The 26,759-nt window shown below is 40.7% G+C and overlaps 1 protein-coding gene and 1 pseudogene across 1 annotated transcript; one reads left to right on the top strand and one right to left on the bottom strand.

Moving 5' to 3' along the window:
* Positions 1–1,785: 1,785 nt before the first annotated feature.
* On the top strand, positions 1,786–10,329 carry LOC114292943 (putative disease resistance protein At5g66900). Its single transcript, XM_082919912.1, has 7 exons — positions 1,786–2,693; positions 6,323–6,723; positions 7,048–7,169; positions 7,246–7,249; positions 8,246–8,505; positions 8,764–8,966; positions 9,165–10,329. Exons 1-7 carry the CDS (start codon positions 2,045–2,047, stop codon positions 9,986–9,988), a joined length of 2,463 nt encoding a protein of 820 aa, XP_082776038.1. The 5' UTR covers positions 1,786–2,044; the 3' UTR covers positions 9,989–10,329.
* Positions 10,330–19,928: 9,599 nt separating this feature from the next.
* The window catches only part of LOC114292953 (serine/threonine-protein kinase SAPK10-like), a 32,726-nt pseudogene continuing 25,895 nt past the window's right edge, over positions 19,929–26,759 (bottom strand).

Genomic DNA, 26,759 nt, shown 5'->3' with positions numbered 1-26,759 from the left:
TTATATTTATAAATATTATTTTGTATTAATAGCGGTTAATATATATATAAATAATATATATTGCATATATATTAATGTGATGATGCTGTGGCATAGTGGAGGGAGTGTTTGGCAAAAGGTTTGGAATGTGGTGGTGGGAAACCTGTGAGCAACACAGGTTCAAATTTTTTTTTTTTTAAAATATGCTTTTGGCGACTAAAACAGGTGGTCGGCAAAAGCTTTAGTATTGGCGACGAAAAAAATAGTCGGCAAATGTATGAATTAAAAAAAAAATTCACTATTGGCGAGTAAAACTTTAGTCGCCAAATGTATAATTTAAAAAATATAAATGAGCTTTGGCGACGAAAATTTTAGTCGCTACAGAGTTTGTTTTTGGCCACTAAAAGTGGGTTAGTCGCCCATACCTTCCGCGACAATTTTTCAGCGACAAACATGGCGACTAAAAAATTTAGTCTGGAAAACCTAAAACCCGACTTTTGGCGACTAAAAAATCACTTTTGGCGACTAAAAATTTAGTCACCAAATGTGTATTTTCTTGTAGTGTTTACATTTTTTACAAAAAATATAATAAAAATAATAATAATTGTGTGACATGGGCTTATGATTTCATGTTCATAAATACAACTCACATTCAAATTTACCTTTGCATTAGACGACTTGAATAGTTACTTTAAATCCCAAATTTGAGAAAACTTTAACATTTTAAAAACTAACAATGATTCCGCTGCTACACTCTTAGACGTAGTTGTTATGCATATTAGAACTCTCTTTTATTATTGAAGTTTCAAATTGTCTTTCATGAAATAGACAATTATTGTGGGATTCTCATCAAACAATCCACGTCCATAGTATAGATATCATTTTGAGTACTCTCTAAGTTTCATCATCCATCCACTAGTGGGTGATGTAATTCATATTTTGAAACTTCCTTTTGATTGCATCATTTTCTTGAACATTTTTGTACATATTGATCTAACTTATTACAATCAATAAGGCTATATAAATTCAGAATTATTTACTCAAAATTTATCAAAAAAATAGGAATTAATGATTTAAATTTATTTCATTTATAAATTTCATATTTTATCAATTTAATTTCCACCACACATACTTATTTTAGGTAAATTACGGACTCATAATTCTGGGATCTTATTTTTTTTGTATTACAATGGCACAAAGCATATGGGATGGTCATGCTGATCAAAAGTAAATCATTAAATAGAATATGAATACACAAATGGAACAAAGTGGATCCGTGCCGCAATGGTGCGTCTGACTCCAGTTCAGAAGGTTGCGTGTTCGATTCACGTCGGGTTCAATTCTCACTTGTGTTTTTATTTAGTTTTGGAATTTGATCGGTCACTGTCACTACTGTTCATAGTCAATGGAGAGAGGACTGGGAAACTAAACTAGCATAAAGCCTGTGACAGTGAACAGTAGTGACTTATGCTAGTTCATAGTCAGCAGCGCAGCAGACCTTCTTCGTCATCTTCTCTTCTTCTTCTTGAACCAACAGTGCATGAACCCATCATCGCACCTGCCATAAAGCTATTTCTTCTTGAACCAACAGTGCATAAAGCTATTTCTCTTGTTCAGGAAAAAAGGTCTACTGCTGACCAACAGTGCATGAACCCATCATCAGAAAAACGCGAAAAAAAAAAAACCAAAACCAGGTCGTTTTGGTGTCGAGCCACTCTCGCGCCACGCTCTTTTGAACTACGAATTGGAACTGTTTGCAAAAGCTACGAAACGAATATTTCTTTTTGAAAAAGGGTGTGCATTGTTTTCCACACCTTTTTTCCCCTTCAGAATTCAAATTCCACGCGAAGAATCGAAGAAACTTGGCACAAATTCCATCACTACTTCTTCACTGCTCTCGCGTTCACAACTGCTTCACTTGCAAGTTCCACACAAATTCCATCGCTACTTCTTCACTGCTCTCGCGTTCACAACTGCCTACTTGCAAGTTCCATAGCCTTTCACTATAACAACACCAAACCCAATCCCAATTCTCTGGAACTAGAGTGGGTTTTGGAAGACATCGATGGCTGGTTCACTGGTTGGAGGTGCTGCTTTGGGAGCTGCGTTTGGGGAATTACTGCAAGCTGTTGACAATGGGATAATTAATGCTGTGCAATTCAAGTCCACCCTCACAAGCCTTAGGTCGAGGCTGAATCAGCTAAGCCCGATGCTCGAAGAAATCGACAACCTAAACAGAAAATTGGGCCGATCGGAGCAAGACACAGAGATGTTCACCAACAGTTTGAAAAAAGGTCTACACTTCGTAAATAAATGCGAGAAGATCCCCTGGTGGAATTACTTCAAGAAATCGTTCTACACAAATAAGCTTAAGGGCTTAGAACAATATATCGTGATGTTCTTTCAGATCGAGGCGCAAGCACAGATGTCTATGGACAGCAGGAGGATTTTGATGGGGGTGAGAGGAGTGGATGAGAAATTAGAACGTATGAACACGTCCGGAGGAGGAGGATCGGGTTGTAATGGGAAGGGAATTGCCGGTTGCTGTGAAGTTCCTGGAGTTCCCAATTTTGTTGTGGGATTCGAAGATCCTCTTCAAGAATTGAAGACAATGGTGCTCGAGGGTGGAGAACAGGTGGTTGCCATTTCGGCCCTTGGAGGATGTGGGAAGTCTACCTTGGCCAAAATGCTCTGCCGTGATAAAGAAATTAAAGGTATATTTCTTGTTAAAATTGATGTATAAAGAGAAATAGAGAATTGTATTATTGATTGATGTATGTTATTGTGTAAATACAAGAGAATGAGCCCTCTCTCTTTATAGAGAGGAGAGGGAGACAATTGGAATCGAAAATATACATTAAAATAATACAAAGGCGTCTGTCAAAGCTGAAGGTGGTAGTGGGTGAGCTCTTTACAGCTTACAAATGCCAGCCTACAAATGCACTATAGTGTATAGTATATTATATTGTTAACAGCCCCCCGCAAACTCAAGGAGGGTAGGAACTAACCAACTTGAGTTTGGAGAGAGTAACAAAACAGGAAAGTAAACTGATAAATAAAATAAAACAAGATAGGAGACACTGTATGGTCGTGTCAGACCGTTGTAGAAGACAGTTTATGGGGTCATGTCGGACCTGTGTAGAAGCTGACCGGGATCAATGTCGGGACAGTTTACGAGGTCATGTCGGACCGATGTAAAAGCTGACCGGAATCAATGTCGGGACAGTTTATGGGGTCATGTCGGACCGTTGGAAGCTGACACTGTGTGGTCGTGTCAGACCGATGTAGAAAACAGTTTACGGGGTCATGTCGGACCGTTGTAGCAGGTTGTGGTGGTGCACCAAGGGGGCGACTTAGGGAGTGCGCCATGAGCGACTTATACATGATACTGTGTATAACCCCCCCTCAAACTCAAATAGGTGTGAAGTTAGAAACCTATTTGAGGTTGAAACAAAGGGATTGATAAAGCTGACCGGTGTAGAAGACACTGTATGAGTGTGTATATAGGCTGCCCAAAAGATATACATGGATGTAGATATCGAGTCCTCAAAAGTCGTGCCCTCAAAAGGTGTGCCCAATCTGTCAAAAGGCGTGCCATGAAAAGGCGTGCCATGAAAAGGCGTGCCAGGTTGTCGGTGAGCGCCGAGCGGCGCATGATGCGCGTGTCAAGTGGCGCGCGATGCGCGTGGCGGCCTCGGCTATTTAACCAAGACGGAGCCTGAGGCCGAGGCAGAGGCTGAGACAAGAAACTGAGAAAAACCTCTGAAAAAAAAAACTCTTCGTTTTGCTGAGAGAGATAGTCTGTAATACTCTGTTGCCCAGAAAATGGCCTCTTCGTCCCGCCCTCTGCTTACTCTCTTTCCTGACCTCAACGAGTCCACAAGAGAGATAATTGGTGCGGGGTCCCGTGAACCTCAACCAAACACCACTGGGTTTGCTCCGTTGAACTTTCCGATGCAGTCGGTGGAGCAAAAAATGGCAGTGCAAACGGATGTGGAGGCCAATCAGTATACATTGAAGTCATGTGTAGAGACCATGACGGCGGTCACAAACCTGTCGCACCGGCTGCAGAGTAGGACAAATGAGGTGCAGCAGTTAAACGCCCAGCTGGCTCTGCTCCAGCGCATGTATAAGGATGCGCGAGCAGAGATAAGTGTGTTAAAGGCGGAGAACAAGGAGCTGAAGCGGAAGGCCACCATTATGTTCCGATTTGGAGGGCCGCCATATGCTGCAGTGGAGGAGCAGGGAGTAGTGATTGTGCCCAGTGGAGTGGGAAACACCGAGGCAACATCGTCAAGGGACGCCCAGGACGGAGGCAAGAAGAAGAGACCGGCGGCAGAGTAGAGAAGAAGGGATGTCGGCGGGTGGCCGTCTGCAGAAAAGAAAACAAATTTGTTGGTGTTGTGATGGTGGTCTTTGCTGTTTTTTTTTTTTTTTTTTTTTGTGTAATTGGGATCGGGGTTGATCCCGGCATGAAAAAAATGACAAGTTTGTGGAATGAAAATCGAGGTGGGTGTGAATGGATTTTTTTTTTTTTAAAAAAAAAAAATAATAATAATAATAATAATAAATAAAACGAAGTGGTCGATCAGCAAGAGTTGTGAATCAGCAAGAGTTTTTTTTTTTTTTTGTTGAAAATAATAATAATAATAATAATAATAAATAAAACGAAGTGGTGGAAGCCAGTGGAATCCATGAAGGCTAGTATAATATTTGGTAGTGGGGAAAAAAATGATGGGTAGGTGGAGTAGAGAATAAAATAAAAGTGGGTTTAAAGAAAGTGAGGGATGTGAGCGGTGGATGAACAAACAAATAAATAAATAAAGGAATGAAAAGAAAAATAAATAAATAAAGAAAGTAAGAAAGAAAGAAATAAATAAATAAATAAAGTTGCCCTTTTCCCCTCTGCTGCTGCATAAAGTGCATGTGGGAGACAGAAGCATGTGAGTATGTATTCATCTCCCAATGCATGCCGTGTGTGTCGTGTATGAAGCTCTGTGATGCCGAGAGGGAGAGAGAGCTTTTTTTTTTTTTTTTTAGTGGTTCATCTCACAGATCATCATATGCAGATCTGAGATGCTTTGGCGAGATTAGTGAGAGAAAAACCACACTCAACACCATCGCCAGCGTCGGCAGAAGACAGATGAGATCGGCGGTGTTCCTGACAAGAGCCATCGGAAACCGGCGGTGGTGAGCTTGCTGCAGCAATGGTATTTTAGCCATCTCATCAAAACAAAAGTAAGAGCATGCCAAAGATGGGTTTGGTTTTCTATGTGTGTCGGTTTTGTTTTGTTGTGTTTTGTTTTGTTTTTTGTTTTTTGTTTTTTTTTTTTTGTTAGCTTCAAAAAGATGCCTACACCAAAGCAAGAAGAGGCTGGATTGTTGCTGAAGAAAAGACCAAAGAAGAAACTGCTACCGAGGTGAAACTGCCGACACTAGAGATGGCCGGGTGCGAGGAGGAATCGTTTGAACGCGGGGTCGAGGTCGCGCTCAAGAGCTGCGTTTTTTGGTGCGAAGATGGTGATGTTGTGGTTGTTTACTGTGGCTTCGAGGGTTGGTAAGAGGAGGGCTTGCTCAACGAGCTTGGCGAGCTCGGTGTAATGGGAGTCGAGGAGGGCGACGAGGACTGAGTTGGAGTTGATGGGGACTGAGTTGGGAGTTACTTTACTTCTCTCTCTACAACTTTCAGAAGGAGAGAGAGCTATTATTGGAGGAGCTTCACATGTATTTGAGCCATACTTCTTCTCAGAAAGAGAGAGCTGGGTGAGCTTGGTGAGACAAGGACTGCGACTCGAAGGAGTTGGGCGTGAAGGTGGTGGACTCGAAGAAATTTCAAGGTTTGTGTTGAAAAACTCCAGCGGGCAGCGAAGGCAAGGTTGCCGGCCGGCTGCCCGCCGGAAAGAAAGGAGTATAGGCCTAAATCTTATAGCTCTGATACCATGTTAAAATTGATGTATAAAGAGAAATAGAGAATTGTATTATTGATTCATGTATGTTATTGTGTAAATACAAGAGAATGAGCCCTCTCTCTTTATAGAGAGGAGAGGGAGACAATTGGAATCGAAAATATACATTAAAATAATACAAAGGCGTCTGTCAAAGCTGAAGGTGGTAGTGGGTGAGCTCTTTACAGCTTACAAATGCCAGCCTACAAATGCACTATAGTGTATAGTATATTATATTGTTAACATTTCTCTCTCTCTCTCTCTCTATATATATATATATATATAATTTGGAAACTAAACTAGCATAAAGCCTGTGATTTTAAAAGAAACACAAACACAAAAATTTATTTTTCAAAATCTGTAATGGACAATTTTTGACAAACAGTGTGTTTGGATAGGCAAATTCACGGACAATATCTTTTTTGTGGCCTTTTCCAAGGCACCTAACCTCATGGTCATAACTGAGAGATTATTACAACACAACGGTTATCAAGTTCCCCAGTTTCAAACAGATGAAGAGGCAATGAACCAATTGGAAAGCATGCTGAATCGAATAGGACAACCTATATTGCTAGTCTTGGATGATGTGTGGTTTGGATCCGAATTCCTTGTTGAGAGGTTCAAGTTTCAAATATCAGATTACAAAATCTTCATTACATCAAGATCTGTATTTCCAAGATTTTCTTCAACATATAGATTGACCTTGTTGAAAGATGAACAAGCCATGGCTCTTTTCTGTCATTTAGCATTTCCACAAGGTGGGAGCTCCTCTTACATACCAGATGATCTTGTTAACAAGGTCAGAAACAAATATTCACTTCTGACCTATTGATTTAATAGCAAATCATATTGTGACATGTATATTTTCATATTAAATAAAATTAAAAATATAGAAACACAAAGATCACATAACATCTTGTAATTGTATATATAGTATTGATATGGTTTTGATATAATATAAGTATAGATAGTTGTGAAAAACTTATTTAGAAATATTAATTTGCATGATGATGATGAGATTCAATATCACCCCCTTACAACTACGGATGTTAAATTCATTAAGTCAAAAGACTTGCAAATAGAGCATCCCTTTGCTGACTTGTTTGGCAGCATTGAACTGCAGATAGTGAGAGGCTGTGGAGGGTTCCCTTTGGCCCTTGAGGTGGTTGGCAAATCACTCAAAGGAGAATCTGAGGTCACCTGGAAGAATAAGCTGAACCGGTGGTCTGAAGGGCAATCTATTTTGTTAGGTTTTTATTCTTGGCAACCCCGTTTGACAAAACTCCTTTCAGATGTATTTTTTTTCGCACTTTTTTTTCAGTGAGGCTATGAGTTTATTAGATGCGAATCCAAACCCGAATCGAACCATGCAGAGAAGTTTGTGATGTTAATGCTTTCAAGATTGCCACTTCGCTGATTATTACGGGGGTCGAGCTGCCCGGTCAGCTCGCGGCCGAAGCAAAACGCAAAATTGCATTCAAAATTGCATGTCCGTCGTTGCGCGCTCGAGCCAAGGAGTTCTCGCTCGAGCTAGGTCTCGCTCGAGCCAAGGAATGCACGCTCGAGCCAAGGATTGCGTCCATACAAAAACCTGAAAGAGTGTATTCCTCGCTCGAGCCAAGGATCCGTCGCTCGAGCCAAGGCACTAGTAGAAATCATGAAAAATACACTGCTCGCTCGAGCCAGAAAAGCTTCGCTCGAGCGAACCTCAGAATCCGGATTTCTCAAGAAGTTTGTTTTCTTCCCAATCTTGGATTACTTTTGGTTCTCTATAAATACTTGGTTTTCTCCCAAAACTAAGTGATTGATTGAAGTCCTCCAGATCTTCTTTTTGGTTCTTAAAGTTTATATCTGGGGATATTTTGTTTGTTTTCTTTGATGTTTTTATTGAGTCTTCAACTCATGATTTAAAGAGAGTACATCAAAGGTTTGTTTGCTATACACAAAAGAGAAAGTTATTCTTCAGTTGTGAATTCTGAAGAATTTGAGCCTGAAGCTTTGGTGGAATCCGGAGTGGCTCATCAGAAAGACAATTCCGTGGTGAAGATGGGGTTGGAAGAGGCACATAGAGGTTGGTTCAATTAGGCGTTGTGGATTCGCTAGGTATTTGAGAGTATACCTGTGTAATTCCTTTAAATCTTCTTAGTGGATTGTTCTTGTGGCTGTTGCCCGTGGTTTTTTTATCACAGTTGGAGGTGTCCAATTGTGGTTTTTTCCACGTTAAATCGTTGTGTCTTTTTGTCTTGATTGTTTGATTGGGATTGTTATATTCTGCTCAAAATTGATACATAATCACAAATCAACATCTAGGGGATTTCTAGATTTTTCATATTTTCTATTCTGACGCAGCACCAAATGGAGCCACTGATATACTTAAGCGTCTCCAAACCACCTTAGATGACTTGGATGTAAAAATCAAGGAGTGTTACTTGGACCTGGCTTCATTTCCTGAGGACCAAAGAATCCCTGCCATGGCACTTGTGGACATGTGGGTGGAACTTTACAACCTTGATGAAGTTAGTGCCTTTGCCAACATCCATGAACTGTCTGATCGGAATCTCCTCAATCTTGTACCTACAAGGTATTGCTTTTTGTTAAGAGATGTCTTGTATGTTAGTGTGTGTGTGTGTGCCCTTACTAGTAAGATGAATAATGCTCTGCATGAATGCCTATGTTAAATCCAGTGTGCCGGGAGGTATAGCCTCTCATCATACTGCAGCAGGGACGCTATTGTTGTTGTTTCTTCCAATTAATGAACTAATCATAGAATTATATATTTGCTATTGTTGTATATACCTATGAATTGATATTAACCATGCAATTTCATTCCCATTCACAGGAAAGATGCAAGCGAGATCAATGGCTACTACAATGAGCATTTTGTTACGCAGCATGATCTACTTAGAGAGGTAGCTACCCACCAGATTGACCAAAATCCCATACACCGGAGTAGATTAATAATGGACATCGGTGGCAATGATCTTCCCAAGTGGTGGATTGAACAAGGGCAGCATCCTATCCGCCTTGTGTCTATATCCACAGGTGTGCTTATCTTTGTGTATTTAAAATTAGGATAAATTATACTTTTTAACTCCTATAGTTTGACCTAAATTTAACTTTGGTCCCCATTGTTTCAAATTGAACAATTTAGCCTTACAAGTATTTAAAATAATCTCACGCACAATATGTGCTATTTGTCTCTTTTCCGACAAGTGACACAGTGCAGAAAATTGGTTGCAGGTGAAATCTCAAACGGGCACAACATGCAACTAAGTAAAGTTGAAGTTCTACTGCTGAACATCCAAATAAGGAACTACACCTTACCTCTGTTGATGGAGAAAATGGACCAATTGAAGGTTTTGATCGTCACCAACTACGGTTTTTGCTCAGCTGAGATCAGCAACTTTCCACTACTTGGACATTTATCCAGTCTAAGGAGAATCAGATTCGAGCATATTTCAATCTCTTCCATTGCTAAAACCATGCTACGACTAAAAAATTTGCAGAAAATATCCTTGGTTATGTGCAAGCTTGATGACGCTTTTGGGAACTGTACTATCCAGATTGCCGATATGTTGCCAAATCTTGTGGAGATTGTTATTGACTGTTGCAATGATTTAGTGGAATTTCCAGCATGGCTCTGCTATATCAGCAGCCTTAAGAGGCTTGACATCACCAACTGTCATGAGCTCATTGCACTTCCTGAAGCATTTGGAAAGCTAGAAAATTTAGAAGTGCTAAGGCTTCATGCCTGCACAAAACTTTTGGAGCTGCCCGAGTCAATTGGAAGACTCCAGAAATTTAGATTTCTTGATTTATCTGACTGCATAAGCATAAGTAAATTGACTGAACGGATGGGGGAGTTATCCAGCCTAAGAAAGCTGAACGTGAGAGGTTGCCGTGGATTGTCAGAGTTGCCATCCTCTGTGAAGAATCTTAAGCAATTGGAGGATTTGATATGTGATGAAGAAACTGGTTATCTCTGGGAGAATTATAAGATTCATCTCCCCAATCTGAAGTTTCATGTGCTTAAAGAAGATGTCAACCTAGACTGGCTTAAATGATATTCATCCTTGATGAGCCTTCACCAAGCTAAAGATTTTTTATTCCGAGCGGAAACGTAAACCTGAAATGGCTCACAATCTTTGTTGCAGAAGCTAAAAAAATCAATGTTCTTTAGAAGAGTTCCTCCTGGGAGAATGACTTGAGCACTTGATTATGCTTTTGTTTTCGTTCTGATGCCTATGTATATGAAGCTATTAACTGTGTTCTGATGCCTATGTATAGGAAGCTATTAACTGTATTGTATTGTGTACAAACACAATTTCAAAATTCTTAGAGAATGATGTAATGCTATGAATTGAAATTGTTGAAAGATCAATTGACCCAAAATCTTGGAAATACTTATTGTAACGCCCTCAAAATAATAACATTAATCCCATCAATTTAGACATGCATTGATACAAGAGATAAACATCATTCTATTCATAATTCTTTACAAAAGCATTACATGTTAACAACAAAAGCAAATGCCCTACGGGCTTACAGTTTTTCAAGTTAACACTTGGTTACAAAAAGGAGAGTACTAACTCAAATACAGATTAAGCCCCTGGCTTGAAATTACATGTAATACAACAAAGATAACACAACCACAAACGTCTTCCTGCCTCTAGCCTCTCAAGCTATGTCCTTGGAGATGGCATGCTTCCTGTACCTGAAAATGGTGTCTCATATAAGGTGAGCCATAGACCAGTAGAAATACACTAAACCAACTATAAGCAATAACTAAAAGATTAGCAGTTGATAGATGGTCAACACTTGTACACTCGTTTACCTCACATTACTGTTCCATGACATTCGTGTCCGTGTTACAATTCACTTTCCATTTCTTATTCAACTTAGAGTTTGAAAACAAGGCTCAGTGCCCTGGCCAAATCATTTGATGAGATCATAATTCCCCACTAGAACACTTTCAAAATTCGTGATGGATATACATGTTGATGTCATATCTAAGTCAAACAAAACATTTTCATATTTCTCAACGACATACATTTTAGTGCTATATCAAATCAAACAAACAATTCCATATTTCACGAATGATAATGATATACATTTTAGTGCTATATCAAATCCAAACAAACACTTCCATAAGTCTCAAATAATACACATTGTAGTGCTGTATTAATGAAACAAAAACACTTCTAATTCGCAGCCTGATACACATTGTAGTGCTGTATCACTGTCACAAGATTCGGTTCAGAGGTTCAGCCCCTTTCTTCCAATAAACTGTGGAGTACAGCCCCTTTCTCCTCCCACACAATACAATGTATATAAACAATTATCATATACAAATTCAACCTATCAATACAACATTTTGATGTATTAAACCAATTGCCATGTTCATTAGCATACTCAATAGATTAGCTTTAGTTTGCCTAATTATCATACATTGCCTACAACAATCAAGACTATCCTTCACCGATAGTTCTATACAATTATTTCTAAATAGAAAATAAATGCACCAATTTGATATATTATCAACAGTTTAACCAGGTGAGCGATAAGTGAGTCCAACTACACCCTTTAACCCCATATCTTTCTAATTTGAATATTTCCTATTCAATTTCTCAATTCCCTAAATTTCTTGTACAAATTAATTTATCAATGTAATTAGGGCTTTACCTATAATCTACATAACAACACTAAGGTTCCATTTTCTTCAATAGTTCAACATTAGCCTCATTTCTCTTTATCAAACATGCATATAGGTTTACATATAACAAACCCCCATCTTTTGTAAAATTACACAAAGACCCAAACTTTCTCAAAAATACCCAACAACCCCCAACATATCAAAATGCTAAAATTCAAAGACAAAACTCATAAGGAGGAGTAGGATATCCCTACCTCAAATTCGGAGCTCAAAGGGAGAAGATGACGAAACCCAAAGTGCTCCAAAACTCAATATGCTCGGATCAAAACGTAGCCCTCGATGATCAACACAACTTTTGTGGAGGCCGAAGGTGAGGAAATCACTCCTACTAGATGAATACTTAGAGAGAAGTTGAGTTTTAGTGAGAGAAGCTCTCAAATGGCTTTTTCGGAAAAGTAAGAGAGAGAAAGGATGTTGAAAATGTGACTAAAAAATGCTCAGCTGCCAACTGATAAACGCATGATCCGCTCGAGCGGAGAATAGAACGCTCGAGCGTCAAGCACAAAAACTGGAACCGCTCGAGCGCAAGAAAGCCCGCTCGAGCGCCAAGACACAAGAACAAAATACATCCACTCGAGCGCGAAAATCAGTTCCCTCGAGCGTAGATTATCCCCTCTCAGAACTTTCCCAGACAATGAACACCCCGCTAGAGTGCCAACAGACCCGCTCGAGCGTGACCCGCTCGAGCGTAAGGAAACCCGCTCGAGCGTGAAAAACACATCTGCAGAAGTTTTGCAGAGGCACAGATACTGGAAGTGTGAAAACTCCGCTCGAGCGTGATATGGTCCGCTCGAGCGTACAACTAAAAATCCTACTCCGCACGAGCGCAATGGTACCCGCTCGAGCGTACCACCAAAACTCTGGGCAACAAGGAAAGGGACTAAGGCTCAACCCGCCTGTTTGAAACACGCCCAACACATCCTAAAACTCAGACATACGGAATCTAAAGGCTGACAACAAGACAAACAACCACCAACTCCACGAAACCTACGACCGGAACACTGTACATATAGGGGATAAACCCGGGATCGCTATAACCTCCCCCTCCTTAAAGAATTTCGTCCCCGAAATTATGAAAATAACACAATTACAAGGTCAACTGACCACAAAGCACTCAACCCCCGAGCATTTAGGGAGAAACTATTCTCTCAACAAATTTGTAGTTAACTCTCACAAAAGAAAGGACTAAGTAAGGGAACACGTTCCAACGACAACACTCAGGCACAAAAGACCTCAACGAAACCAAACTCTTCCCGAGATAGATCACCAAAACACCCGACTAGCGCTTCCCAGCTAAGTCACTTCTCAACAATTATAGTTCCAAATAAAACAACCAACGCAAATCCTTTGTATAAATATAAGGGAAATCATTCTCTTGCTCATGAGGCATATCTCAAAGAAAATCAAATTTTCAACGTTGGCATTCCAAAACAAACTTTGCATTTTCCATTCGAAATTTAAAAATTTTGCAAACATTTTCATAAACCCGATGTCACCCATAACGTTTAACCATCCACGATTTAAATTAAATCAGTTTGTCAACAATATTACAATTTAACTATCAACCACCTGACCCATTACTGGTCACTTCATCTCTATTCAAGAGGCAATTTACAATGTATGCTACAACATGCATTTCTTCAAATCTAACAATTTCCAATATATATGGTTCACAATTTCATACATATCATAGTCAGTGTTCATGATATATTTCCAGTTCTGCAATACATTCAACATACGCAATGTTACACAACTTAAGACATGTTCAATGCTCTTAAATTTTAACAACACAATAAAGATACAACAAGTGCTCAACAATTAGAGATAGATCCGGATTTTTCTCGCGGACCTGAAATTCACTCACCCAAGTGGTTTCCTCAACCCCCATTACGTTTTCATAATACCTTACGAATGGAAAAGTCCGGCCTAGCCAGACTCGATAACAATGATAATAGTAAGACACATTCAATCACTACAGTGTTCTGAGACATCCACCATGTCCCGACTACTCACAACATTCAAACCAGTATTTGGTACTAAATATCCCAACAAAGGAAACAAGGAAACGTTTGTACACAAGGCTTCCAGTCAACTCTCACAAAACACGTATGTAAGACGAAGCACGGGTAGGGAACAACAATACGGCACATTACTACCCTACTACTTCAAGGTCTCTCCAAAATCACACAGCATATAACCAGCAACTCAGGCTAGGTCGAGTCTAATTTCCCGTAAAATATTCAGGTTCATAAGGCTACCACTAAACACGTCATTTACATCTGGCCACTGCCGAACTCAAAGATTTCTCTCAAATTATTTTCCCGAAAATAAGGGTAGCAAAACTCACGTTTCGATTCAAAAATCATTTTAGTTTACGAAGAGTACTCAATGACCCCTGAGTGAATCTCAACACAGCCAACCCACAAAACCCGCCATACTCATAGTGATGACGCAATACCCAAAAACAGAACTTTCAAGAAGGGATTACTAAACATTTGAAGTTCCCAACAATGCAACGACTTAAAGGATAACATTGCACACCCTCGTGCCTTACAACGCATGAACAAGGCTCTAACGAATAAAAATGATTCTAGCAGAGTGCCTCACTCACTCTTCACAACCTTACCACCTCACTCGTGTCACCACCATCCAAACTGGACAACGGACACTTATAACTAAGTGACCTGGCTTAACCAAACATCTAACCTCTCGACTTCAATAAGGAACCACACCATTGTCTTATCAAGGTATTCACTTGGGATTTTCTAGGACTGATCCCCTTCTACACATCATCTAATAACAACCTACGAACCACACACTAACACGTACCGCACTAGGTAAAACCTCCTTATTTTACAAGTTATCTTACTCCCATACTGAGTCCCTCCATAACCCATAGGGTCCACTCTTTACCCCGCATCTTAGTTGTCACTCATCCCGAGAGTACCATCAAGAGGCCCAGCCTTCGTGCCAAACCACCAGCCAATGCTACCGCCAGACAACCACCATGAACCAAACCCTGACATCGTCGCCTGCCGCCGACAAGGCTTTCATAGATTCCCCATTCTAAATTTCTGGAGGAGTAAAAGTCCTCAACTTTCTCATTATCATCCCAAGCCTTTTTTCGCAAAGACCAAACCACAGTGACTCCACTCACGGTTCACAACCAAACCATGGGTTATACACCCAACCAATCTTGTCGTTAGCATCACTTGACCTACCCGGTAGTAAGGTACAAACCTATCGCATTCTACTATCAAAAAGGAGTCTGGGAACTTAAGAAACACCCATTACACCACCGCTCGGGATATAACACCAACTGCTCACCACACACCACTCCCGATGCCAATAACCACTATCTTATATAGGGTCTCACACTTTCTCTAATCAAACTACCTGTCGGTACAGATGCAAATTTGGCGACATTACCTATCATGAAGGGATAAGTCTGGTCCTAACGAAATTGTGTACTATGTCTCCGTACAACATCATGTTAAATATATACAACACCAAGTATTAACCACACACTACATATCCCCTCGAGGAGTTCTCCAGACAAAAGATCAAAAATCTCTACCGAACACATAAGATTAAATGAGTAACACCCAAGAAGTTCCGTACACCCAGCAAGTATAACTACTCTAGCCCCATAATAGTCCTGATTAGGATACGCATCCCTCCAAATTCTTCCAAATTTGGCCGCATGGCTTCTCAGCCCTCATTTTTCCAAACCAAGTCACACGCATATAAATGCATTATTACCAAAAATTTTGTGGTCACACAACTTATTACATTAATAAAACTTTAGTGCTACAACAAGCTCCAATTTACCCAATCCATGGAAGTTAACAAACAAAACATATATATATATATATATATAAACATATAGTTCAGATGTTTCAACATTCCCAAAACACATTGGTTACACAACAGAACCCAATGATTACAAAACAATAAACCACCGATTACAAAACGGATTAGTCAAAACAAAACCAACCCATCGGTACTACCACTACTGCCGTCCCTCGCTGGACCGTCAAAGTTGGTCATCCCCAAACATAAGATAACCTACAAGCTTACAAGCCATGGACAAGAACTACTGATGTGCCCCAACTGACCACACTTGGAACAACTGCGGACTTCCCCAAGTGGGACTTGGGAACTCGACTCTCCTGAGGCCCTTGAAGTCTGGCCTGCTTGTCCCCTAAAAGGGTATTGCCCCTGTCCAGTCAAATAAGGTTGGACCCGACTAGGTTGTAAAACCCTCAAAGAAGCCCCCCGCTGAGTACGGAAACGACTGATATGACCTGGCTGATTACACACCCAACAAGTAAACGGCTCCTTAGCACAAGATTGGTTCAAAGTCCGAGCTGATGAAGACCTCAACGACTGCTTCCCTACCGAATATTTGATCGGTCCAAAACTCGGCTGATTAGATGATTCTGATGGTACAACTACTGGTCGGACTGCCAACCCTGCTCTCTTTTTCTGTGGGCAAGCTAGGGACTTGTGGTCAAGCTGACCACATTTGAAACAAGTGACAACCTTACGTTCACCCTTTCCCAAACCTAGGCTCGGCACTGGAAAAGTAGAGCCGGGCTAAGCTCTCTGAAATTGTTGTGGATTAAAACCCTTTTGCCTCTTAAAAGGCCTACCAACACTCTGAATCACAGGAGTCGTCGAAGTAGCCTCCTCCCTAACGCAACCAACACTCAAAACTGTGGCCTCTCCCCTATTTTGCCCCATAGCTAGCACCGCTGCCTCTACATGAGTTGCAGCCCGGACAAGCACACTATAACTCCTATGCCATGACCCCACAATCCTTTCACGGATGTCGTCACACAGCCTACTCTCAAATTCTGAACAACGCAATTCCTCCGTCTCCACCAATTTTGGAGCAAACCTCGACAGGTTAGCAAACCATGTTTCAAACTACACCAAGGGTGTAGTACCTTGGCGCAACTCCACAAACTGTCTCCTCAACTCTTCCCGTGCAGAAGGAGGGAAATCACAACTCCCTCGTCTAGGCATTCTAGTAAAAATAACAAGGTATTAGCACAATAACTAGGGTGCCGAAACTATTTCACTAGCGTCCTAACACGATGGACAACTGTAATTCATTCCACGTAAGCACATAAACATCTAAGCACTTACGAATTTCATTTCCGGATAATGATAGTCCCGAGGCGTTACTAGAGTTCCGGTTAGAAATAGCATTGATCAGGTGCCTTTCCAACAGGACTCCCAGAAGCCCAAGGTTCCAATCAACATCCAAGAAACTACATTCCATACCCACATAGTCACATAAACATGTTATCACATAAGCACATAACATTACATCTAAGTCTCTAACAAGCGAGACAAACCCATTGTGATACTAATCACTTCCTACGTACCCAAAGTATTCGAACCCGGTAGGCTCTGATACCAAGTTGTAACGCCCTCAAAATAATAACATTAATCCCATCAATTTAGACATGCATTGATACAAGAGATAAACATCATGCTATTCATCAGAGTAATTCTTTACAAAAGCATTACATATTAACAACAAAAGCAAATGCCCTACGGGCTTACAGTTTTCCAAGTTAACACTTGGTTACAAAAAGGAGAGTACTAACTCAAATACAGATTAAGCCCCTGGCTTGAAATTACATGTAATACAACAAAGATAACACAACCACAAACGTCTGCCTGCCTCTAGCCTCTCAAGCTATGTCCTTGGAGATGGCATGCTTCCTGTACCTGAAAATGGTGTCCCATATAAGGTGAGCCATAGACCAGTAGAAATACACTAAACCAACTATAAGCAATAACTAAAAGATTAGCAGTTGATAGATGGTCAACACTTGTACACTCGTTTACCTCACATTACTGTTCCATGACATTCGTGTCCGTGTTACAATTCACTTTCCATTTCTTATTCAACTTAGAGTTTGAAAACAAGGCTCAGTGCCCTGGCCAAATCATTTGATGAGATCATAATTCCCCACTAGAACACTTTCAAAATTCGTGATGGATATACATGTTGATGTCATATCTAAGTCAAACAAAACATTTTCATATTTCTCAACGACATACATTTTAGTGCTATATCAAATCAAACAAACAATTCCATATTTCACGAATGATAATGATATACATTTTAGTGCTATATCAAATCAAAACAAACACTTCCATAAGTCTCAAATAATACACATTGTAGTGCTGTATTAATGAAACAAAAACACTTCTAATTCGCAGCCTGATACACATTGTAGTGCTGTATCACTGTCACAAGATTCGGTTCAGAGGTTTAGCCCCTTTCTTCCAATAAACCGTGGAGTACAGCCCCTTTCTCCTCCCACACAATACAATGTATATAAACAATTATCATATACAAATTCAACCTATCAATACAACATTTTGATGTATTAAACCAATTTCCTTGTTCATTAGCATACTCAATAGATTAGCTTTAGTTTGCCTAATCATCATACATTGCTTACAACAATCAAGACTATCCTCCACCGATAGTCCAGTACAGTTATTTCTAAATAGGAAATAAATGCACTAATTTGATATATTATCAACAGTTTAACTAGGTGAGCGACAAATGAGTCCAACTACACCCTTTAACCCCATATCTTTCTAATTTGAATATTTCCTATTCAATTTCTCAATTCCCTAAATTTCTTGTACAAATTAATTTATCAATGTAATTAGGCCTTTACCCATAATCTGCATAACAACACTAAGGTTCCATTTTCTTCAATAGTTCAACATTAGCCTCATTTCTCTTTATCAAACATGCATATAGGTTTACATATAACAAACCCCCATCTTTTGTAAAATTACACAAAGACCCAAACTTTCTCAAAAATACCCAACAACCCCCAACATATCAAAATGCTAAAATTCAAAGACAAAACTCATAAAGAGGAGTAGGATATCCCTACCTCAAATTCGGAGCTCAAAGGGAGAAGATGACGAAACCTAAAGTGCTCCAAAACTCAACATGCTCGGATCAAAACGTAGCCCTCGATGATCAACACAACTTTTGTGAAGGCCAAAGGTGAGGAAATCACTCCTACTAGATGAATACTTAGAGAGAAGTTGAGTTTTAGTGAGAGAAGCTCTCAAATGGATTTTTCGGAAAAGTAAGAGAGAGAAAGGATGTTGAAAATGTGACTAAAAAATGCACAGCTGCCAACTGATAAACGCATGATCCGCTCGAGCGGAGAATAGAACGCTCGAGCGTCAAGCACAAAAACTGGAACCGCTCGAGCGCAAGAAAGCCCGCTCGAGCACCAAGACACAAGAACAAAATACATCCGCTCGAGCGTGAAAACCAGTTCGCTCGAGCGTAGATTATCCCCTCTCAGAACTTTCGCAGATAATGAACACCCCGCTCGAGCGCTAACAGACCCGCTCGAGCGTGAAAAACACATCTGTAGAAGTTTTGCAGAGGCACAGATACTGGAAGTGTGAAAACTTCGCTCGAGCGTGATATGGTCCGCTCGAGTGTACAACTAAAAATCCAACTCCGCTCGAGCGCAATGGTACCCGCTCGAGCGTACCACCAAAACTCTGGGCAACAAGGAAAGAGACTAAGGCTCAACCCGCCTGTTCGAAACACGCCTAACACATCCTAAAACTCAGACATACGGAATCTAAAGGATGACAACAAGACAAACAACCACCAACTCCACGGAACCTACGACCGGAACACTGTACATAAAGGGGACAAACCCGGGATCGCTATACTTATCTTGATGTAGCCAAAATTTTGTATAGGATTTGGTCCTATTTTCCTCAGCCTGAATTCCAATTGGGTTGATTGCCTCTTCCATCTTTTTGAAACTTGGGCACTCGATAAACATGGTGTTGAAATACCTTCAGTCAAAAACCAAGGTAACCTGTCTTTGCCGTGTATTTTAACTTTTATTTTTTTACCGGGGTGTCCAGGGCTTCGCCTACTACATTAAAAATCATCATTGAGTCTTGTCAACGGTTCCCTTAAAATCCAACATTTTCTACATGCAAGTGCAGTGGGTGACCATGGGGTTCTTGGCACATCGACCTCGATATATACAAGAGGGACTGCTCTAAGCAGCCAGAAGAAGGCCCCAAAGTGTACTACCAAAAACACAAAAAACACCCCAGAGAAAGAGGACTGGAGGAACTTATAGAAGAGCTCAACACTACTGTTTACGGAGTAGAAATTTATACAACACTGAAAGTTCTAACAAAGAAAAAGGGGAAAAGAAGAGAGAGAGAGAGAGAGAGAGAGAGAGAGAGAGAGAGAGAGAGATCACAATCAAACAAAAAACACAATAAAATAAAATAAAAATATGACTTCGACGAAAGTAAGGGGTTGTATATATTCTACTAGCAAAGGGATAAAACTCAACTTTCTTCTCTACAAAAGCACACTATATTATGCAGATTATGCAGATACCTTTAACAAGTGACTGACTAGATCTCATACCGTGATCACTAGGATATCTATGAACTATTCTATCATGCATTGTAAAGCTCAACTTTCATTACAAACCCGAGAGACCAGAATGTTAGCTGAGGAAACTGATTTCTGAAGCTCCAGAAAGAAATTGTAATCAGACTGCATAGATGACCTCTCCACTGCTGTCGATATCAAGATCAGGATCTGAGTCCAAATCTTCCATGTCATCATCCATGTTCAGGTCTAGATCGTACAGGCCAACTGGCAGCATGGTAGCCTCGGAAATTATTTGCATGATTGCATCAATGCTCTGCATGGGTTGATCAGGCTCTTCATACTGGTTGCTCATTGTCTTTTCGTCCATGAGGTCTGCAGGGAGGTTCTTTAGAACCACTCGTGGTTCCTTATCTCAGGAATGGTGATCCTCTGTTGCATATGTACATCAAATGGCATTAGGCTCATACAGCGACAAAACTAGACTAAATAATGAGGCTGCTCAAATCCATAGCATAAATATTTTAATAAATGGTGAAATACCCATAATGAATTAATGGATAAATTCCAATGACTATAATCCTGTATAACAAAGTGCACTACCATAACAGCTCTTGGTACAGATCCCTCATATATGTAATTAAGATTGCAATCATAATCATAGCAATATGCATGCTATGGCATGCTCTCTCGAAGCAGAATTCAGAGTACAGGATTCTCATCCTTCTGTGGCTGCCCTTACTCCCAATTCCACTTAGTTCTTAGGGCCTAAAAGACATTTTATACAACCCTCAGCTATAGCCTTTCTTAAAGTCCAAAGCAACATGGAGGAAACATTCAAGCTTCAATTTTTTTTTTTTTTTTTGTTCCCAAGATGCTCCACTTCATGGAAAGAGGAGGAATATGTTCCCTCAGAATCCCCACACAACGCTTCAAAAAAACAATCACCCTATCTTGAAAATCTTGGTTAAAACATGCACACAATTACATAGAGGATTGAAAAAAAAAATACTAAACAAGCCAACTTTCTTAAAAAACTGAAATTACTAGCCTTTGTGGGGTCTTCAACAAAGATCCTCGAGATTAGGTGCCGACATTCATGAGATATTTGGATATTATCTGGAATAGAATACTGGACTTGAAGAATTCTCTGCAGAAAAGAGAATGAAAATTTCTCGTGCTCAGTAAAATTACTCATACAACTAGTAGATACTGATGTCATAAAAGGTCCAAAGAAATACCTGTATTGTCTTTCGAAAGTCTTTTGGTTCATCAGGGTCCTCAAAAGGATATGCACCAACTAGCATCACATACTATGTCGCACCGCAGGACCAAACATCTGCAATCTGAAATTGCAACAATGTATGAGACCCCAAAATTACAGGCTTCAATTCTTAGATATATTCTAATGAAGCAGCAAAACTACAGGGGAAATATCAAATTAGTCCTACTTTTCCAATGAAATTTTCATTTGCCTCCCATGTTTTATCTTCTCCTCCAAAACATGCCAAATGCAAACTTTCTTCTAATTCAATAATTGAAGCTAATGGAGTGACATAAACCAATGCTTTACACTGTGTTTGAATTATGGATTTGGATAGGGATTTGGAAAAGGAAACGGAAATGGTGGATGAAATGTGAATGAAATATAAGCAAGATTTGGAATAGGGGAAAAAGTGGATGAAATGTTAATGAAATATAAGCTAAATTTTTTCTCCATTTCCCTTTCTTTTTCCCAATCTGTACCCAAATTCATGATCCAAACAAAGCCTTAAGATTTCATAAGAAAAGTTGCACATAACTGGAACAAAGACTAAAATAGGATAAAAAAGATTTGCAAGGATGGTTTGATATATATTGTTAGGCCCATTCCCTAACAACTTAAGCTTTTGGCACAATTGATGACTTAACTTGATGTCAGTGTCAAGTTGGGGGAGGTCAGAGGTTCAAGTCTCTTTGATTCCTGTTTTCATTCTTTCTTCTCTTGATTGCACTAAAAAAATCTCTCTATTTATGTTTGTTTGCATCACCACGAACAAGATGGGTTTGCACATAAGGGAGGGTAATGAATAATTTGATATACATTGTTAGATCCATTTCCTAACAACTTACACTTTGGGGATAATTGGTGACTTAACAAGATGTCCCTTGCATTTCTCAATACCTCTATCCTATAGAAATCCACAATATAAAAAAAACCCATCCCCAACCACATGATATATGCCGCATCATGTGAATAACCTCTAGCAGTGAACTCAATGGTGGAGTCAGGAATTCAGTGAAAAAGGGGCATAAATTAATAACAATATTGATTTTGTTTTTTCCTTATAATAAACAATAATGAGATATTACTAAACGTAAATATTAAGAGTTTATTTGGATAAATGTGAATTTTAAATAAAAGGATTTGAGACTAAATTTTATACAAATATTGTGGAGTAACTATTTTAATTTTTTGGTGGATTAAAAAATTAAAAAAGAAGATAAGTTGAGGTAGAAATGATATATTTTAGTAGAGAAATTTTATAAAACACTGCAAAAAAAATGTCTATCATATGTCGCACTTATGATTTTTGTGGTCTTCAGTTATGACACATTATAGTGTTGGATATAACTTAGTTATAACTTCTTGTGATTGTTATTTTGGTTATGATTGAAGAGGTCTTTGATTATACATCAAGTAATGATTCGTAATGACTCGTTGTAATTTTTTTTATTATTTATTTTTGGGTTATAATTGAATATGTGTTGTTTGGTTATAATTTATATAGTAGTCATTTTAGTTATCAATGAAAATAATTTAGTTATGAAAATTTATAATATCAATATCATAAAGTAATAACTAGTATGTGGTACACCTCTTTTGGAGGTGTATAATAGAAGGACTTATTTTTGTAGGTTCATTGTTGAGAGGGTAATTTATATGAAAATTGGGCCGAGCTGGGCCGTTATGGGCCTCAGTGTGAAGGGCTGAGTAAAAAGGGCATAAAGTTATTCCGGTCTTGAAGAAGTTTAAAGTTACTAGTCTTGAAAAGGTTTAAAGTTACTTCGGTCCCAAGTAAGTTAGCTCGGTCACCGTACTAAAAACTTATACAGGTTATGGCGCAGTATGGTTAGCTCGGTCTAAACCTTGCTAAAAGTTAGCTCGGTTTAGACCTACAACGGTTTGTACAAGAGGAACTGAGGTAAGGGCAGTAAAAGGACAAACCGAACTAAGGATAGTTCGGTCTGTTCTACGGCTAAGCATAGCCATGCGTACCTCGGCCACATTGGAGTCCGACCATGGTAAAACCATCTCACTTGGTTTAAACAGTGAGGGGGGTGTTGAAGGATAAGCATTATCTTTCAGGAGTATGAATCCTAGGAGGACTCTACATGGAGGAGTAAGAGTCCTACTTGGATTGTGCCACACGGAACCTATAAAAGCTCACAACATCACCTATGGAGAGGTAACACCACTTTGATTCTCGAATACACAGAGCTTTTGTCTATTTGTCTATTTTGCTGACTTAGGCATCGGAGAGGTATCCGGCACACACCCGCCGGCTAGCTCACGTTTGTGTTTTCAGGGGATAAAGCGACGTCGTACGGAGGAGCGCAGACTTGATCAACAGGATTATACGAGAAAGAATATTTCTTGCTTGTACAATTGGCGCCGTCTGTGGGAAAGTCAGACTAGAAAAAAACCTCTTGATCAAGCTTTTCCTCTTTAGAAACAATGGCGCATAACGAAGATTTGCCGCAGTCTGTCATCAACGGACAAACACCAGAAGGGGGTGCAAGGCGTGAAGGCCTACCTTCTATCCCTCTCATGGCGGACTTGGAGCCACAGCGGCAAAATCCCAGAAGGGATGCAAGGGGGAGGAGGTGCACTAACAGCCCCCATCACTCTCGTTCACGAAGTCTTGACAAACAAAGGCGGAGGATTGATCCTCAAGTTCTGGAGGACCGTGTGAAGGAGCAAGATGAATTAATAAGGAAGATGACGGCGGACATGGAGGCCATGAAGCTCCAAATCAAAGGAAAGGGGGTGGCGATAGGAGAGGGGCGCAAAGGCAATGTGCCTCCTCGCCACTCCAAAGGTCGTAATAGGCATACCACGACATCTCAAGCAGAGAGTAGAAGCCTCAGAACGAGCAACACTCAATCAAGGACTTCCAGAACTCGTTACTCCAGGTCTGAGAGAACGAGATCATTAAGGTCTTACACAGAAAGAAGTACCTATCGGCTCTCACACACGTATCATACATCATCCAAGCAAACGGAGTTGCCTAGATCGTCCGACTTATGGACTATGCTTGAAGAAAAGGCACGATGGAAGGAGGATACTAGGGCGCGCAACCCTCACAGGGTATCTGCCCTTCAGCGGTTGGCTCCTCAGACGCATGGAAGCGTCGAGGTCGGAATACCGTTACCACGCCCTGCCTATGAACCAACGGATAAAGCGTTAGCAAGGCTGCAGACCTCGCCGTTCGTTCCGGCAATTGAAAACGCACCCCTACCTTCAGGCTTCCTTCAGCCCAAATTCACCACGTATGAGGGGAAGACGAACCCCTACATACACCTAAGCCACTTCCGCCAGGTTATGGCGGTATATCGGCGAAACGAGGCTTTGATGTGCATCCTCTTTCCATCAAGCCTTGGTGACCTAGGCTTGACTTGGTTCGAAAAACTTCCAGAAGGCAACATAGCCTTCTGGGCACAATTGGCAGAGGCGTTCGTCACCAGGTTCAGAACGAACGCCAAAACCCCGGTGGAAATAGATCAGTTACTCTCCATCGACATGGGCGAAAAGGAGACACTAAGATCCTACAATAGTCGCTACTGGGAGACATTCAACTAGATTGGGGACTGCCTCACCAATCTCGCCATTGCACAATACAAAAGAGGTCTTTCAGTCGGAAACAGACTAAGGGACTCAATCACCATGACACCACCACTCACCATGGAGGCCTTGATGGAAGAGTGCATCAGCACATCAGGGTGGAAGAGGACAACGCCCATGCCAAAACAAAATCTGGCACGACCACAGTACCAGATAAAAAGACCGCAGCAAAGATCAACACGGTAGAACGTCCGAACAAAAACGGACGAGGCAGGCGAGACAACGGTGAGGACCAGGATAAAAGATGGCTGAAAGTCCGCACTGCCATAACCACGGTATTCAAGAAACCGATCTACCGGATTCTAAGCGAAATACGCGATGAACCTTTCGTCAGATGGCCAGCTAAACTTGGAGAAGCTCAGAAAGACTACGACGAAAGATCACGATGCACCTTTCACAAAGAAAAGGGGCACCGTACTGAAAATTGCATGCCATTAAGACAGCACTTGGAGGAGTTGGTGGCAGTTGGTCACCTGGATAAATACATTGAAAGAGGGACGCAACCAGCCTCCCAAGACCACAATAACTCCAATGGAATGCCAATTGACGTCCCACCTCAAGGAGTAATCAGTGTGATACATGGAGTATTCGAACTTGAGCGTGTATGCGAGCTCAAAGGGTCGATCAAGAAGGCTGAGCACTTAAGGGAGGTACCAAATGCCCAACCTACCATCAAAAAGGGGAGAACAGAGGCCAAGAACATCATGTCTTTTTCAGACAAAGACTTGGAAAGAATATATTGCCCTCACAACGATGCACTGGTCGTCACCCTCCGCATCAAGGACTATGACGTCAAACGAATTCTGATAGACCAAGGTAGCTCATGTGAGATAATGTACTACGACACTTTTAAACAACTGAAATTGGAGGACAAAGACCTGGCACCAGCTGTATCCCCCCTGATCGGATTCAACTCAATGCCAGAATGGCCAGTCGACAAGATTATCCTTCCAGTCAGGGCAGGAAGCGTGACAAAACAAGTGGAATTTTGGGTATTAAAGGTCCCTTCCACTTACAACATAATCCTGGGAAGAACATGGCTCCATGCCATGAAATCAGTAGCATCATCCTACTATCAAGTAATGCGGTTCCCCAACGAAGCCGAAATAATTGAAGAGGTCTTTGGAGATCAAATTATGTCCAAACAATGCTTCGTCACAGTTAATGGCAGCCACGCTGCCAAGGGATATGTTCATTCGGTGGAAGAACCTGAGAGCAACGAACTGTTCGCATATGTTGGCAAAGCAGCTGATCAAAAAGCGGTGGAAGACTTGGTAGAGGTAAGAATAGATTAAAAGAACCCGGAAAAGTTCTTTTTGCTCGGTTCGTCACTCTCCAGCACTGAGAGATTAAAGGTCTTGGAATTCTTGACCTCTAACATCGAAGTGTTCACCTGGACACCCTACGACATGCCAGGCATTGATCCAAACTTCATCTGTCACCAACTCAATGTCCACCCATCCGCCAAACCAATCATTCAGCGCACTCGCAGATCGACACTCCACCACGCAGAGATAGTGGTGGAAGAAGTGGGAAATTTGCTAGAGGCAGGAGCTATCAGAGAGGTGCACTACCCCAGATGGATTTCCAACACAGTCATGGTGCCAAAAAAGAATGGCAAATGGCGTGTCTGCGTCAACTATAAGACAGTCAACAAAGCATGCCCAAAAGATAGCTTCCCCTTACCACGGATAGATCAATTGGTAGACCTAACGGCGGGGCACAACCGGCTTAGCTTTCTGGATGCATACAGAGGCTACCATCAGATCGCCATGTACGAACCAGACCAGGAGGTCACGT

This window comes from Camellia sinensis, chromosome 1 (genome assembly GCF_055761805.1).
Source record: "Camellia sinensis isolate YWXY chromosome 1, ASM5576180v1, whole genome shotgun sequence".
Lineage (NCBI taxonomy): Eukaryota > Viridiplantae > Streptophyta > Magnoliopsida > Ericales > Theaceae > Camellia > Camellia sinensis.
This window is presented reverse-complemented; position numbering and strand designations above follow the sequence as displayed.